Source organism: Heteronotia binoei, chromosome 15 (assembly GCF_032191835.1).
Source record: "Heteronotia binoei isolate CCM8104 ecotype False Entrance Well chromosome 15, APGP_CSIRO_Hbin_v1, whole genome shotgun sequence".
Classification (NCBI taxonomy): Eukaryota; Metazoa; Chordata; class Lepidosauria; order Squamata; family Gekkonidae; genus Heteronotia; species Heteronotia binoei.
This window is the reverse complement of record NC_083237.1, coordinates 3,285,731-3,298,690: the sequence shown is the minus strand read 5'-3', so window position 1 is coordinate 3,298,690 and position 12,960 is coordinate 3,285,731. Positions and strand designations below refer to the sequence as shown.

Below are 12,960 nucleotides of genomic sequence, written 5' to 3'. Positions count from 1 at the left end.
GTTTGTTATTGGCTGCCCTCTTTCAGCTGAAAGGGTTTTCCACTATAACAGATGTTTTTTTGCCTACAGCTCCCATCAGCCCCAGCCAGCATGCCAATGGCTGGGGCTGATGGGAGTTGTAGGCAAAAAACATCTGGAGAGCTACCGTTGGCCACCCCTGCACTATTAGGCTCAGGAAGGCTGGTAAGCACCTGGGCTTTCATTCTCCCTTCAGGATTTCCTTCTTGCAAGGAAGGAGGGACTCCACTCGGCTCCACCTCCTGAGGCAGCCATTTTGGGATGGCCGTCACTACCCTCTCTCAAAGTTCCAAAAGGCCCAGCATGCTCAGAAAGGTAGGGGGGCCTCAGGACAAGGAATGCAGCAGGTTCGAATCCCCACTCTGTCATGGAAGCTTCGCAACTGAACCTACCATGTAGGGTCAGTTGTGTAGATAAGAGGAGAATGACAGCCAGTTTGGGGAGAAAAGTGTGGTAGACGTGAAGCAAATAATAAGAGTTTCCAGTTCTGGAGGAAAGAGTAAGCTTTTGTACCCAGCTGGCACCTTCAATGTGGCCTGGCTCTCTAGCCCCTGACCCATATGCTACACCATGACAGTCCCTAATTTCCCCCACATCTGGTTTTCCTTATTACTTCACCACTTCTTTTCCTTCTCTCTCCTCTTCTGGAAAAGCTTCAATTTGCTCAAAGTTTGCATATATTTTGTTGGGTTGGCTATAGGACATTACCTTTCCTGAGGTCATTTATGTATTTGTTTACTTCATTTATATTCTTCCTTCCCCTCCGGTGGGAACCCAAAGTCGGTTACATCCTCCTCCTCCTCTTGTCCATTTTATCCTCACAACAACCCTGTCAGGTAGGCTAGGCTCCGAGGGTGCAACTGGTTAGCATGGTGAGGTCGTAGGACGCAGGTAAACATATAGTTAAAAGTGGAGGGTAACGTTTTGTATCTTTCTCCCCACCCCAGAGGGCCCTGTCCAGACAAGTTTGGAGATGGAGGCTTGAGGAACAGCAACACAGATGCTCAGTAGATGTGGTCAACCTGTACAGGTAAGCGGCCTTCCATCACCTGCCCCTTCCCTGAGCTGGTCTGGGCTGCATCAAGCCCTTTGGCGTTCCATTCTCTTTAGACCGGGGTCCCCTATAGAGTGCCTGTGGGTGCCTTGCTTGACCCCCCTTCCTGGTCAGGTGGGGCTTTTGTCCAGCAGAACTTCTGATTGGCTGCTTGGTTTTGATTGGCTGGTTCCACCTTGCAGTCGCCATTTTGTGGCTGCACCCACCACGCAGTGAAAGAATTCTGAAAGTCCACAGGCTCCAAAAAAGGTTGGGGGTCACCTGGTCTCGACCATCCCGCTTAGGTCTCTAAGGCAATGTGGCTTGCTTCCAGGCCCACCAAGTCTCCATGGCAACGATGCCTGTATGTAGGCCAGTCACTGCTTTTTGCTTGTGTCTCTAAGGCAACGGTGGCTCTATCTAGGCCAACCATGACTTCTAGCTCTGGTCCCTATGGCAACCATGGATCTAGTTGCCTCTAGTCTGGCCTGTCTCCATGGCAGCACAGTCTGAGCTTAGCTGTGTCGCTGGTCATCCTCTTCTAGAGCCTTCCCTTTGGCTGGCTTTGGCTCACTGCCTTCTAGAACGCCCTTTTGGCCCACTGCTTGGTTTCTTACAGTTCATAATTTCGCCCCATCCCAAAGGTGTACGGTAAAGCAGTCTTTTCCTCAACTTTGAAAATAAGTCTAGAAGCTAGGAATGCCAGCCTCCAGGTGAGACCTGGTCACCCCCTGGGAGTACAGCTCATCTCCAGACGGCTGAGATCTGCTCCCCTAGACAAAAATGGCTGCCAAGGAGGGTCGGCTGTATGACGCTGTACCCCACTGACGTCCCTACCAGGCCTCCTTCTCCCTGATCTCCTGGGATTTCCCAACCCGAAGTTGGCAACAGTACTGTAGAGCTCCCCAGTACCCTGACACACTTATCTAGAACTAAAGCACAACTTAACAAGACTTTCCAGACTGAATTTGACGGACCCGCTGCCTGTCTGCTCTAGATGGCTTCCCAGGTCTCCATAGCAATGCTAAGTGAACTAGGCCTCTGGCTTCGAAGAGCAGCAGAACCTGTTCATCTGCAGCGGAACAGCTAGATTGAAGCCACTGCTTCCCTTGAGATGAGCTTTTTTTGGGGTGGGGGGGAAGATGAGCTTTGAAGAGTCAAAGAGCCCTCCTTAGGCCTCTGGCTTGTTTTCCTTTCAGTATCTTTCTGGTCTGGAAGCCTTGACAAGCCATTGCCTGTTCTACAGGTCTTCTCTTAGTCACAGTGACAGAAGCTCCCTGCTGAGGTTTGGGCCTCCCTACATTCTCCTTTCTAGGTTTTTGAGCTGCCAGTTCTCTACTCTAGAGACTTTTAGGAACTGAATCCCACAGTCATTAATGTTGTCTGCCAAGCCCTATCAGCGTCTCTGGGACCCAGCAGTGTTTCATAGCTAAAAACAGAGGCCTCTGCCTCCAAGGGGCTTGTAATTTTATTCAATTCATTTACACACCCCACCTTTCTCCCTAATGGAGACCTAAAATAGCTGAGATAATTTCCCTCCCATTTTCTCCTCACAACAACCCTGCAAGGTAGGTTAGGCTGAATGGGGGTGATTGGCCCAAGGTCACCCAGCTAACTTTCGTGGCAGGGTGGGGATTTGAACCCAAGTCCTCCTCTTGACACTCTTAACTGCTACGTGACACTCCCTCTGATGTTTAAATTGGACAGCGGTGGGGTATGATACTGTGGCAGTTTAAAATGCTAACAGGTACAGCGTATTTTAAGCGTACGTGATTCAGAATCTGGCTCTTCGATGGCAGACCAAGACTTAACCGTGACTCAGAGAGCAATTTTTCAGATGCGTGAAGTGCTATTCTCAGCGGGCAGCCGCGTGTGCGTGCGTCTGAGGAAGTGGGCTTCGGCTCTCGAGAGCTTACGCCACAATCAGTTTTTAATCTGTTTATGATGTTTTTATCGCTCTCTGTCTTCTGAGCCTCACAACAGCCTTCCGAGGATGATTCGGCTGAGGGGGAGTGGCTAGGTCGAGGTCACCCCTGTGAGCTTTGTGGCTCTGTGGTGATTTGAACCCGGCTCTCCTTAGGCTTTAGGTTAACACCCGAGCTGTTTCACTGCACAGACACAGAGACCTGTTCGTCTTGAGGGTGCTACAAAGTGGTGCCCTTTTGTTTAAAGGCGATGAGCAAGGCAGGCGGCTAGTCCTGCTTCAAATAGGATTGCCAACCTCCAGGTGGGGCCAGGAGATCTCCTGGAATTTCAGCTCCTCTCCAGACTACAGAGATCAGTTCCCCCAGAGAGAAAGGCTGCTTTGGAGGGGGGACTCTGTGGCATTAGACCCCACCGAATCCCCTCCTCACATCCTGCTCTCCACAGGTGCATCTCCCAAATCTCCAGGAATTTCACAACTGAGTTGGCAAGACGGGCTTCCCGGGCCAGGGCAGGACAGGAGGTGAAAGGGCTGGTGGCTGTTCTGCTGCGGCTGCTTTCAAAAGAAATTTAAAATCCTGGTTTATCAGAAAGCACCCGGTAGTGCACAGGGAATTTGGCACAGGATCTCTCAAGTTCTTTCGGGGGTTTGGTAAAAACGGTCAGCTTTTAGAAACCAAGCCAGCGTTTTGTAGCTTTGGGACAGGGCGGGAACCTGAAGCCGGCAGTTTTCTCAAGTCACGGAACAGAACGGGCTTGCTTTTTGACTTTAAAAGAAACCCACCCGCAGACACGCAGGTGAATTTCCCCCTTCTGGCCTTGAGTTCTCTTTCCCTGGATGCACGAATCGGACCTCCCTCCCCCTCCCCCTCCCCCGCCGCTGCTGCCGCTCCCTGCAATCTGCTGACCTCAGTCTCCGTGACTCACCCTCAAATCCATCCTTCTTGTCCTCTTGTTTATGCTCTGCTTTCGGGCCTTTGTTCTCGTTCCACCCTCCTCCCCGGCCCCTCCATCTTAGGCTGCATGGAAAGAGAGCGCCCGCCCAACTCGATTCCAAGATCCGGTGAATCGAAACCTGTCCGTGCCGCCTCTCTCCCTCTCCCGGCTCAGTAACTGGAAAAATCAATTTTTGTTTGTCTCTCTTCCTTTTCGGGGGCGCGTGTTTCTCTCTCCAGATCTTGGCTGCGTTTTATGCCGAGAAGCGGCAAATTTAGCAACGGTCCTTCCGTTGAGAGGGCCAGCATGGTGCCCTAGCAAAGAGAGCAGAGGCACAGGAGATGTTCCCAGTTTTTGTGTAACTTGCAGAGGGCGAATCACTTCTTCTCTGGTTTTCTTTTCTTTCTTTACTTACATATCCTGTGTTTTTAAGCCTTAGACTTGTGCTGCAAACTAGATGGAGTAATGTACTCCAGAATACTTCTGTGCATGTGCAGGGTGCCTTTCTTGAAAGGATTACTCTGCCAGCTCTCCTGGGGGTGGGTTTCCAGGGCAGTGTCTTCAGTTTCCTAGTGACCCAGAACCCCAGCAGCCTTCAGAAGTGACCTGTGCTTGGTTAATTCCCAAGCGCTTTCTCCCTCCTGAGAGGGTGGTGCTCTCAGGTTGTGAGAACTTTTGTGCCCAAGAGTAAATGTAGATGGCTCTGTGTGTACTTTGTGGCCAAAAGATCCCTGGGATCTAGTGAGAAGCTGGAGATGATGTTGCCTTTGCACAAGGTGAGACTACAGAACGGGTGGCCAAACTTGCTTAATGTAAGAGCCACGCAGAATAAACGTCAGATGTTAGAGAGCTGCCGGACGGAAGGAAGGAAAATAGATGGGGAAGAGAGAGGTGGAAAGAAAGCAACTTTAACTTTAAATGAATTCTCCAGGCTGCCGACTGGCTTGGCTTCAAGAAATGAGAGCCAGTTTGGTGTAGTGGTTAAGTGTGCGGACTCTTATCTGGGAGAACCGGGTTTGATTCCCCACTCCTCCACTTGCAGCTGCTGGAATGGCCTTGGGACAGCCAGAGCTCTCTTATCTGGGAGAACCGGGTTTGATTCCCCACTCCTCCACTTGCAGCTGCTGGAATGGCCTTGGGTCAGCCATAGCTCCGGCAGAGGTTGTCCTTGAAAGGGCAGCTGCTGTGAGAGCCCTCTCAGCCCCACCCACCTCACAGGGTGTCTGTTGTGGGAGAGGAAGGTAAAGGAGATTGTGTGCCGCTTTGAGACTCTTCGGAGTGGAGGGCAGGATATAAATCCAATATCTTCATCTACCTCACAGGGTGTCTGTTGTGGGGGAGAAATGGAAAGGAGATTGTGAGCTGCGCTTTGACTCTCCAGAGTGGAGGGCGGGATATAAATCCAATATCTTCTACCTCACAGGGTGTCTGTTGTGGGGGAGGAAGGGAAAGGAGTTTGTGAGCCACTCTGAGACTCTTCGGAGTGGAGGGCGGGATATAAATCCAATATCTTCATCTACCTCACAGGGTGTCTGTTGTGGGGGAGGAAGGTGAAGGAGATTGTGAGCCGCTCTGAGACTCTCCAGAGTGGAGGGTGGGATATAAATCCAGTATCTTCATCTACCTCACAGGGTGTCTGTTGTGGGGGAGGAAGGGAAAGGAGATTGTGAGCCGCTCTGAGACTCTTTGGAGTGGAGGACGGGATATAAATCCAATATCTTCATCTACCTCACAGGGTGTCTGTTGTGGGGGAGGAAGGTAAAGGAGATTGTGAGCCGCTCTGAGACTCTTCGGAGTGGAGGGCGGGATATAAATCCAGTATCTTCATCTACCTCACAGGGTGTCTGTTGTGGGGGAGGAAGGGAAAGGAGATTGTGAGCCGCTCTGCGACTCTTTGGAGTGGAGGACGGGATATAAATCCAATATCTTCATCTACCTCACAGGGTGTCTGTTGTGGGGGAGGAAGGGAAAGGAGATTGTGAGCCGCTCTGAGGCTCTTCGGAGTGGAGGGCGGGATATAAATCCAATATCTTCATCTACCTCACAGGGTGTCTGTTGTGGGGGAGGAAGGGAAAGGAGATTGTGAGCCGCTCTGCGACTCTTTGGAGTGGAGGACGGGATATAAATCCAATATCTTCATCTACCTCACAGGGTGTCTGTTGTGGGGGAGGAAGGGAAAGGAGATTGTGAGCCGCTCTGAGACTCTCCAGAGTGGAGGGTGGGATATAAATCCGCTGGGAAGCGTAGAAATTGGGGTGCGGGTCCAAGGGAGTCTAGGGTCTCTTGGCATCTGCGCCAAGAGAATTCTCCCCCAGGGACTCTTCTGTTTTTTGTTGGCAAAGGCACCAATTTGGCGGCTGTCTCTTTCCACATCCTCGTCCACGTTGCCACGTTTGCTGTTGTCCAGGTTCTCCCCCCCCCCCTCCCTACCACACCGCCTCCTCTCCCTCCCCTTCCCCCTCTTCTTTCTCGCTCCGCCGTCATCCTGTTTCCATAGAAACTCCCTTTCCGTTTGGATACTCCCGTCACAGCCAGGAAGGGATTGTGTGTGTGCGTGTGCGAGATCCCCTCAAGGAACTGATGTTGTCATTGTGTGGCGCACACACACACACCCGTGCCTAGGCTCAGTTTCCCCAGAGAGAAAGGCTGCTTTTGGAGGGATTAGATCCCACTGTGGCATTAGACCCTGCTGCCCTGAGCCCCTTTGGCCTGTGTGTACCCTCAGGCTGGCGTGAGTGTGGGACTCTCATAGATGGAGGCCCACAAAAAGAGAGGTGAGAGGGTGGAAGCCGGAGGTGTGAGGAGTCTGCCTGAGATGGGAGGGCCGCTGTGGCAGGCATATTCCCTCCCTCCCTCTTCACACACCCCCCTCTCGAGGGGATGAAGTGGGCTTTCAGTGACCAGGCGAAGTGCCGGAGACCAGGCAGGGTGCCAGTCCTTGGCGCGAAGCATTGCCAGGCCGAAAAGGATCCAGTCAAGCTTCCCAGGCGATGGGGCGAGAGCCGCTCAAACCAGCCTCGGTGCCTGCTCTGAGCGGGAGGGAGGGAGGGGGCTGGGCGAGCACGTCCTCCTCGGCTGTTAATCCGAGCTGGCACCGGGCTCCGTTTCCTTCAGCCATTTTAGGCTGCCAGCCGAGGGAAGTCCTGGAGCAAAATGGTTCCCGAAGGGGGGGGGGGGAGAAAGTCTGGAAGAAGGAGGGGGAGGAAGAGACGCTGGCCCCCCAGGAGGGAAGGGTGAAGGCCTCTCCCCACGTGGGTCTTCGTGGCTGCTGTGCCAGGCCCCGGAAACACGGGGTCGTGCCCTCCTGTCTCACTCCGTGTGGCTCACGAGGCTGGTGAGCTGGTGACAAAAAACTGGGCCTTCTGTTCCCCAGAGTTTGGCTGCATTCTCCCTCCCCGCAGACATGAGGAACTAGGATAAAAATGCCACCGGACTGCTATGAGGCTGTTTTCCCAGATGCCCAACCCCTAAGTCCCGCTTCCACGACTTCTCCTGGAATTTGCTTCTGAGGAACCGGATCCGCTAAGGCCTGAACTCTCGCACGCATGCGTCGGTTTATCCATACCCCGCTTCTTTCCCCCACGGGAATTCCAAATGACTTCCAGAACATTGTTCTTCCCGTTTTATACTCACCACAACCCTGTGAGGTAGGCCAGACGGAGAGGTTGTGATGGGCCCAAGGTCACCCAGGGAGCTTCCGTGGAAGAAGTGAGGATTCGAACCCAGATTGCCCGGGGTCCCAGTCTTCCACTCTTGTCCGCTACACACTGCATTCCCTCCTCCCACCCAGTAGACTCGCAGTTCCTGACACTGAGCCAACCTTCCCCCTTTTGTAACCATTAGGCAGGACTGCCTCAGTCATAACTCTGCCAGGGCTGTTCTCTCAAGAGTGGTTTCTGTCACAGCTCTCTCAGACCCACCTACCTCACAGGGTGTCTATTGTGGGGAAGGGTAGGATGTATGCTGCTCTGAGACTCCTTCAGGTAGTGAAGGGTGGGGTATAAATCTTCATTCTCCTCCTTCTCTCCCTGCCTTTGAACATATGAAGCTGCCTTCTACTGAATCAGACCCTGGGTCCATCAAAGTCAGTCTTGTCTACTCAGACTGGCAGCGGCTCTCCAGGGTCTCCTGCTGAGGTTTTTCACGCCTATTTGCCTGGACCCTTTTTAGTTGGAGATGCCGGGGATTGAACCTGGGACCTTCTGCTTACCAGGCAGATGCTCTACCACTGAGCCACCGTCCCTCCCCTGACCAGCAGTGGCTCTCCAGGGTCTCAAGCGGAGGTTTTTCACACCTATTTGCCTGGAACCTTTTAATTGGAGATGCCGGGGATTGAACCTGGGACCTTCCGCTTACCAAGCAGATGCTCTACCACTGAGCCACCGGTCCTCCCCTAATATGAACATATGAAGCTGCCTTCTACTGAATCAGACCCTCCTTGGTCCATCAAAGTCAGTCTTGTCTACTCAGACTGGCAGAGGCTCTCCAGGGTCTCCTGCTGAGGTATTTCACGCCTCTTTGCCTGGACCCTTTTTAGTTGGAGATGCCGGGGATTGAACCTGGGACCTTCCACTTACCAAGCAGATGCTCTACCACAGAGCCACCATCCCTCCCCTTTATGTCCAGTTACATTCTTTTCACCTGTTGGCTTGCCCTTCTCACAGAGATTTACTTATTTTATTTTATTTACTTCATTTATATCTCAGCTTTCTCTGCAGTGGGGACCCAAGGTGGCTTGACTTGATTTTCCTCTCTGCTTTATCGTCACAACAATCCTATGGGGTAGATTAGGCTGTGTGTGTGTGACTAGCCAAGGGTTGCCCAGCAAGCTTTCATGGCAGGGTGGGAGATTCGAACCTGGTTTCTTGACCTCCTCCTCTGCATGCAGCCCAGCCCTTTGGGTGAGACATAGGAGACCTAGCAGAACACCGTAGCTGTGGATCCTTGCTGCCATAGCTAGCCGGAAGATGAAGAGATTGGATTTATATCCCACCTTTTCCTCAGAATCCCGGAGCAGCTTACAGTCTCCTTCCCTTCCTTTCCCTACAACAGACACCCTGTAGTTGGGGTAGCTGGGGCTGAGAGAGTTCTGAGGTAACTGCTCCTGAGAGAACAGCTCTGCGAGAGTTATGACTGACCCAAGGTCACACCAGCCGCTGCATGTGGCGGAGGAGCGGGGAATCAAACCCGGTCCTCCAGATTAGAGCCTGCCCCTCTTAACCACTAAACCAAGCTGGCTCCTAAAGTCACCCCATCTCCCTTCCCCTAAAGAGGGCCCAGGTGTTACAAGCTGCCTTTCTCTCCCTGCAGGTGTGAGGCAGCACGATGGCTTCAGTCGTGGAGGTCACAGACGTCGACCACGCCAGCTTCCTCCTGCTCCAGCTGAACGAGCAGCGTCTGCGCGGCCAGTTCTGCGACGTCACCATCATCGCCGAGGACACAAAGTTCAAGGCCCACAAGAACGTCCTCGCCGCCTCCAGCCCGTACTTTAAGGAGGTGCTTCTGGAGGAGTGTGCCGGCCGCCAGCCAAGCCAGATCCTGGAGCTTCCAGACATTCAGGCCGAAGTCTTCTCCGATATCCTCAACTTCATCTACAACTCCCATCTCTCCGTTCCCAGCCCAGAGGCCGCAAAAGAGATTGGGACTGTCGGCCGACGCTTGGGCATTTCCCGCTTGGAGAACCTGGATGACCCCGAGGCCAAGATGGACGACTTCGGCGCGTTTTCCTCCAGGCCTTGCGGCTCGCCGATCGACCTCACCTGCCCTTCCCGCTCAGCCGAGCCCTCCAGTCCGCTTTGCTTCCAGGATCTGGCCAAAGTGCCTAGCCCCGAGGAGGAGATTTGCCCGGACACCGAAACAGAGACTGCTAAGATCCTCTACAACCTCAGCTCCGCGGCCACAGTGCCGACGCCGCAGGCACCGCCGCCTGACCTAGCTTTTGTGTTGAAGGGAAGTGTCGCTTGGGACCACGACAGTCCCTCTGGGAAACCCCCGGTGGCCGATACCGAGACGTCCCAAGCGCCCGCCTCTTCTTCCTCCTCCCCGTCGGGTGCTTCCTACCCGGTGAGCAGCACCTTCTGCTGTGGGAGCTGCAGCCGCTCCTTCACCACGGCGTCCGCGCTCAGCCTCCACGTGAAGCTCCACCGGACGCGGCGCTCCTTGTCTTGCCGCCACTGCGGGAAGAGTTTTATCCACATCAAGCGGCTGCAGACGCACGAGGTCTTGTGCAAGGGGGTGGGGAAGCCCGAGGAGCCCGCCCCCGCCGTCAAGACGCTGCCCAACCCGGGTCTCCCTTCCAAGTCGACAGCCGCACCGTCCTCTTCCAAGAAGGGCGTTCTGTTCCGCCACCGGGGCTTGCCGCGGCTGGACTATATCTCCGACCAAGACCACTTTGTCAAAGTGGTGGACGGCCACATCATCTACTTCTGCACCGTCTGTGAGCGGTCCTACATGACCCTTTCGAGCCTCAAACGCCACTCCAATGTCCACTCTTGGCGCCGGAAGTACCCCTGCCGCTACTGCGACAAAGTCTTCGCGTTGGCGGAATACCGCACCAAGCACGAGGTCTGGCACACGGGGGAGAGGCGCTACCAGTGCATCTTCTGCTGGGAGACCTTCGTCACCTACTATAACTTGAAGACCCATCAGAAGGCCTTCCACGGGATCAGCCCTGGCCTCATCTCTTCTGAAAAGACGCCCAACGGAGGGTACAAGCCGAAACTTAACGCGCTGAAGCTCTACCGGCTCTTGCCGATGCGTTCTCAGAAGAGGCCCTACAAGACTTACAGCCAGGGCCTGATGCCCGAGAATCTCCTGTTGCCCGCTCAGCCCGTGCCCATGGCGTTGGGGGATGGGGATTCCTTGGATGGGAATTTGGTCTCCTCCCTGGGCGCCAGTAATGTCTCTTCCGTCTTCACCCCCAGCAGTAGTTCCTTAGAGTTGCCCGAAGTGGAACGTTTTCCCCGACAGGAACCTGCGGGTGCCCCGGAGAGGTCTGTGCTTCCTGCTGCCGCTGTGGCTGAAAAGACCCCGCAGGACAAGCGGCCGGGGCCTCTGGGCACAGAAGTGCCCACGGTCATCGCCTACGGACGCCCGGCCTCTTCCGTCATTGTCCACAGCACTTCGGTGCTGGCACAAGCTGCCCCATCTGTGATAACGTATAAGAGCAAATCTTCAGACGCGCTGTCTAGTACCGGACTCCCTCCACCACAGCCGCCGCCTTCTTCCGTCGCGGTGAAGCCCATCAAGAAACAAGTCCTGAAAGAATACATCCAATCGCAGAAGGCAGCAGAGCAAGCCTTAGACGGGAACGGGAGTGACCACGGGCACCGGGTCAGGGGCCCCCGCGTCGGGCGCACCATGACGTATACGGCCAAGCCAGCCTACGTGGGCACTGCCTCGGAAAGCCGCTCTGCCCCGCTCTGCCAGATCACGGTGCGCATTGGCGAGGAAGCCATCGTCAAGCGGCGGATTTCTGAAACGGACCTGATGCTGGACAAAAGCGGCCGCGTTGGGGGTAAGCGCTTTGACTTTGCGGGAGAGAAGCCGCAGGCCCCGCCGGCACTGGCCCCCCACGGCAAGCACGTCGACAGGGGCTACGCCAACGAGAGCGGGGAGGAGGAGAGCGACCGAGGGGACGCGGAGGACCAGCTTTGGAGGCCGTACTACAGCTACAAGCCCAAACGGAAAGCCTGCGGCGCGAGCGGCGGCACCGCGCCGAAGGTGAAGAAGTCTCGGTGGCGCCGCAAACTGCGCTCGCTGCGCTGGATGAAACGGACGGAGGAAGAGGAGGAGGAGGAGGTCAGCGTGGGGACCGGCACCCCTGAGCCTGCTGAGAAGTCCGCCGGCCTTGGACGTGCCTCCGGAAGTGGGGGGACAGACCCCCCTCCCAAACCAGGTGGCGGGCGGGGCTCCGATTGGAAGCATGAGTGCAGCGTCTGCGGCAAGCTGTTCTCGGCCCTCAAGAAGCTGAGGAAGCACGAGCGAGTTCACGGCCGCCTCAGCAAGGACGACCAGTCTCTGGCTCCCCTGCTGGTGACGCCGCACCGGGTGGGCCGCAAGCCTCTGGTGAAGTTTACCTGCGCCCGCTGCTCCAAGGTGTGCAAGACGGCGGCGGCCCTGAGCCGCCACATGAAGCGGCACGAGGGGGAGCGGCCCGAGGACACCCCCTTGCCGGCCCTCACCACCGTCATCGCCTACTCCAAAAAGGCTGCAGACTTGCCCCCGGCGGCCCCGCCGTCCCCCGTCGTCAAGGAGGAAACCACACAAGAGATGCAGGTGTCTTCCTCGAGCGGGGAAGCGCCCGGGCTGCATCACGAGCTTCCGGAAGAGGGGCCCGCAGCCATGGAAACGGAGACCTCCGACGGCCGCACGCCGCCGGCGCTGCCGGAAGAGGAGCCTGCCCCGCTGCTGGCAGAAAGCAAATCCCCCTTTGGCGAGGAGGTGCCCATCCCCCCACCGCCTTTGGAGGCTGCTGCCAACCTGCCCGACATGCCACCGCCTTTGTCCCGCTCCCTGCAGGACCCTGTCATCTCCCACACGGGTCTGATCCAGAAACAGGCTATGGCCCTCCCAGAGGTAGAGGAGGACCGCTACCCGGTCCAGGAGTACCCCCTTCCGCTCTTGGTGCCGGGCAGCTGTCGGACCAGGAAAGATCTGGAGGACAAGGCCCCCTTTCTGGCGTATCCCAGCGCTCTGCCATTCAACGCGGTGGGCAAAGCTGGCAGCAGCGCGGGCGATGGCAAGGTGAGCTTCTACCCCGACCCGTACCCCTTGATGTACGGCCATCAGCTGCTGGCTGCCTACCCCTACAACTTCACCCTACCCGTGGCTCTGAACATGGTCGTCCCGGACGAGAAGGGGCAGCCCCTCCCCTTCCTGCCCAGCGTCTTCAGCTACGCCATGAATCCCTGCCGGAGCCAGGCCCACGAGGCGGGCGCCCCCGGATCGAACGGGGGCATGGCGATGGGGGCCAGCGCCGCGCGGGAGGGCCGAGGCGAGCCGGCGGCTCCGGAGCGGCACAAGAAAGGCAACCTCCTGTGAGGGACCGA

General features: G+C 55.9%; 1 protein-coding gene across 1 annotated transcript; it reads left to right on the top strand.

Moving 5' to 3' along the window:
• The first annotated feature begins 947 nt into the window (after nt 1-947).
• Nucleotides 948-12,960, top strand: ZBTB4 (zinc finger and BTB domain containing 4). Its single transcript, XM_060255780.1, has 2 exons — nt 948-1,048; nt 9,221-12,960. Exon 2 carries the CDS (start codon nt 9,236-9,238, stop codon nt 12,950-12,952), a length of 3,717 nt encoding a protein of 1,238 aa, XP_060111763.1. The 5' UTR covers nt 948-1,048; nt 9,221-9,235; the 3' UTR covers nt 12,953-12,960.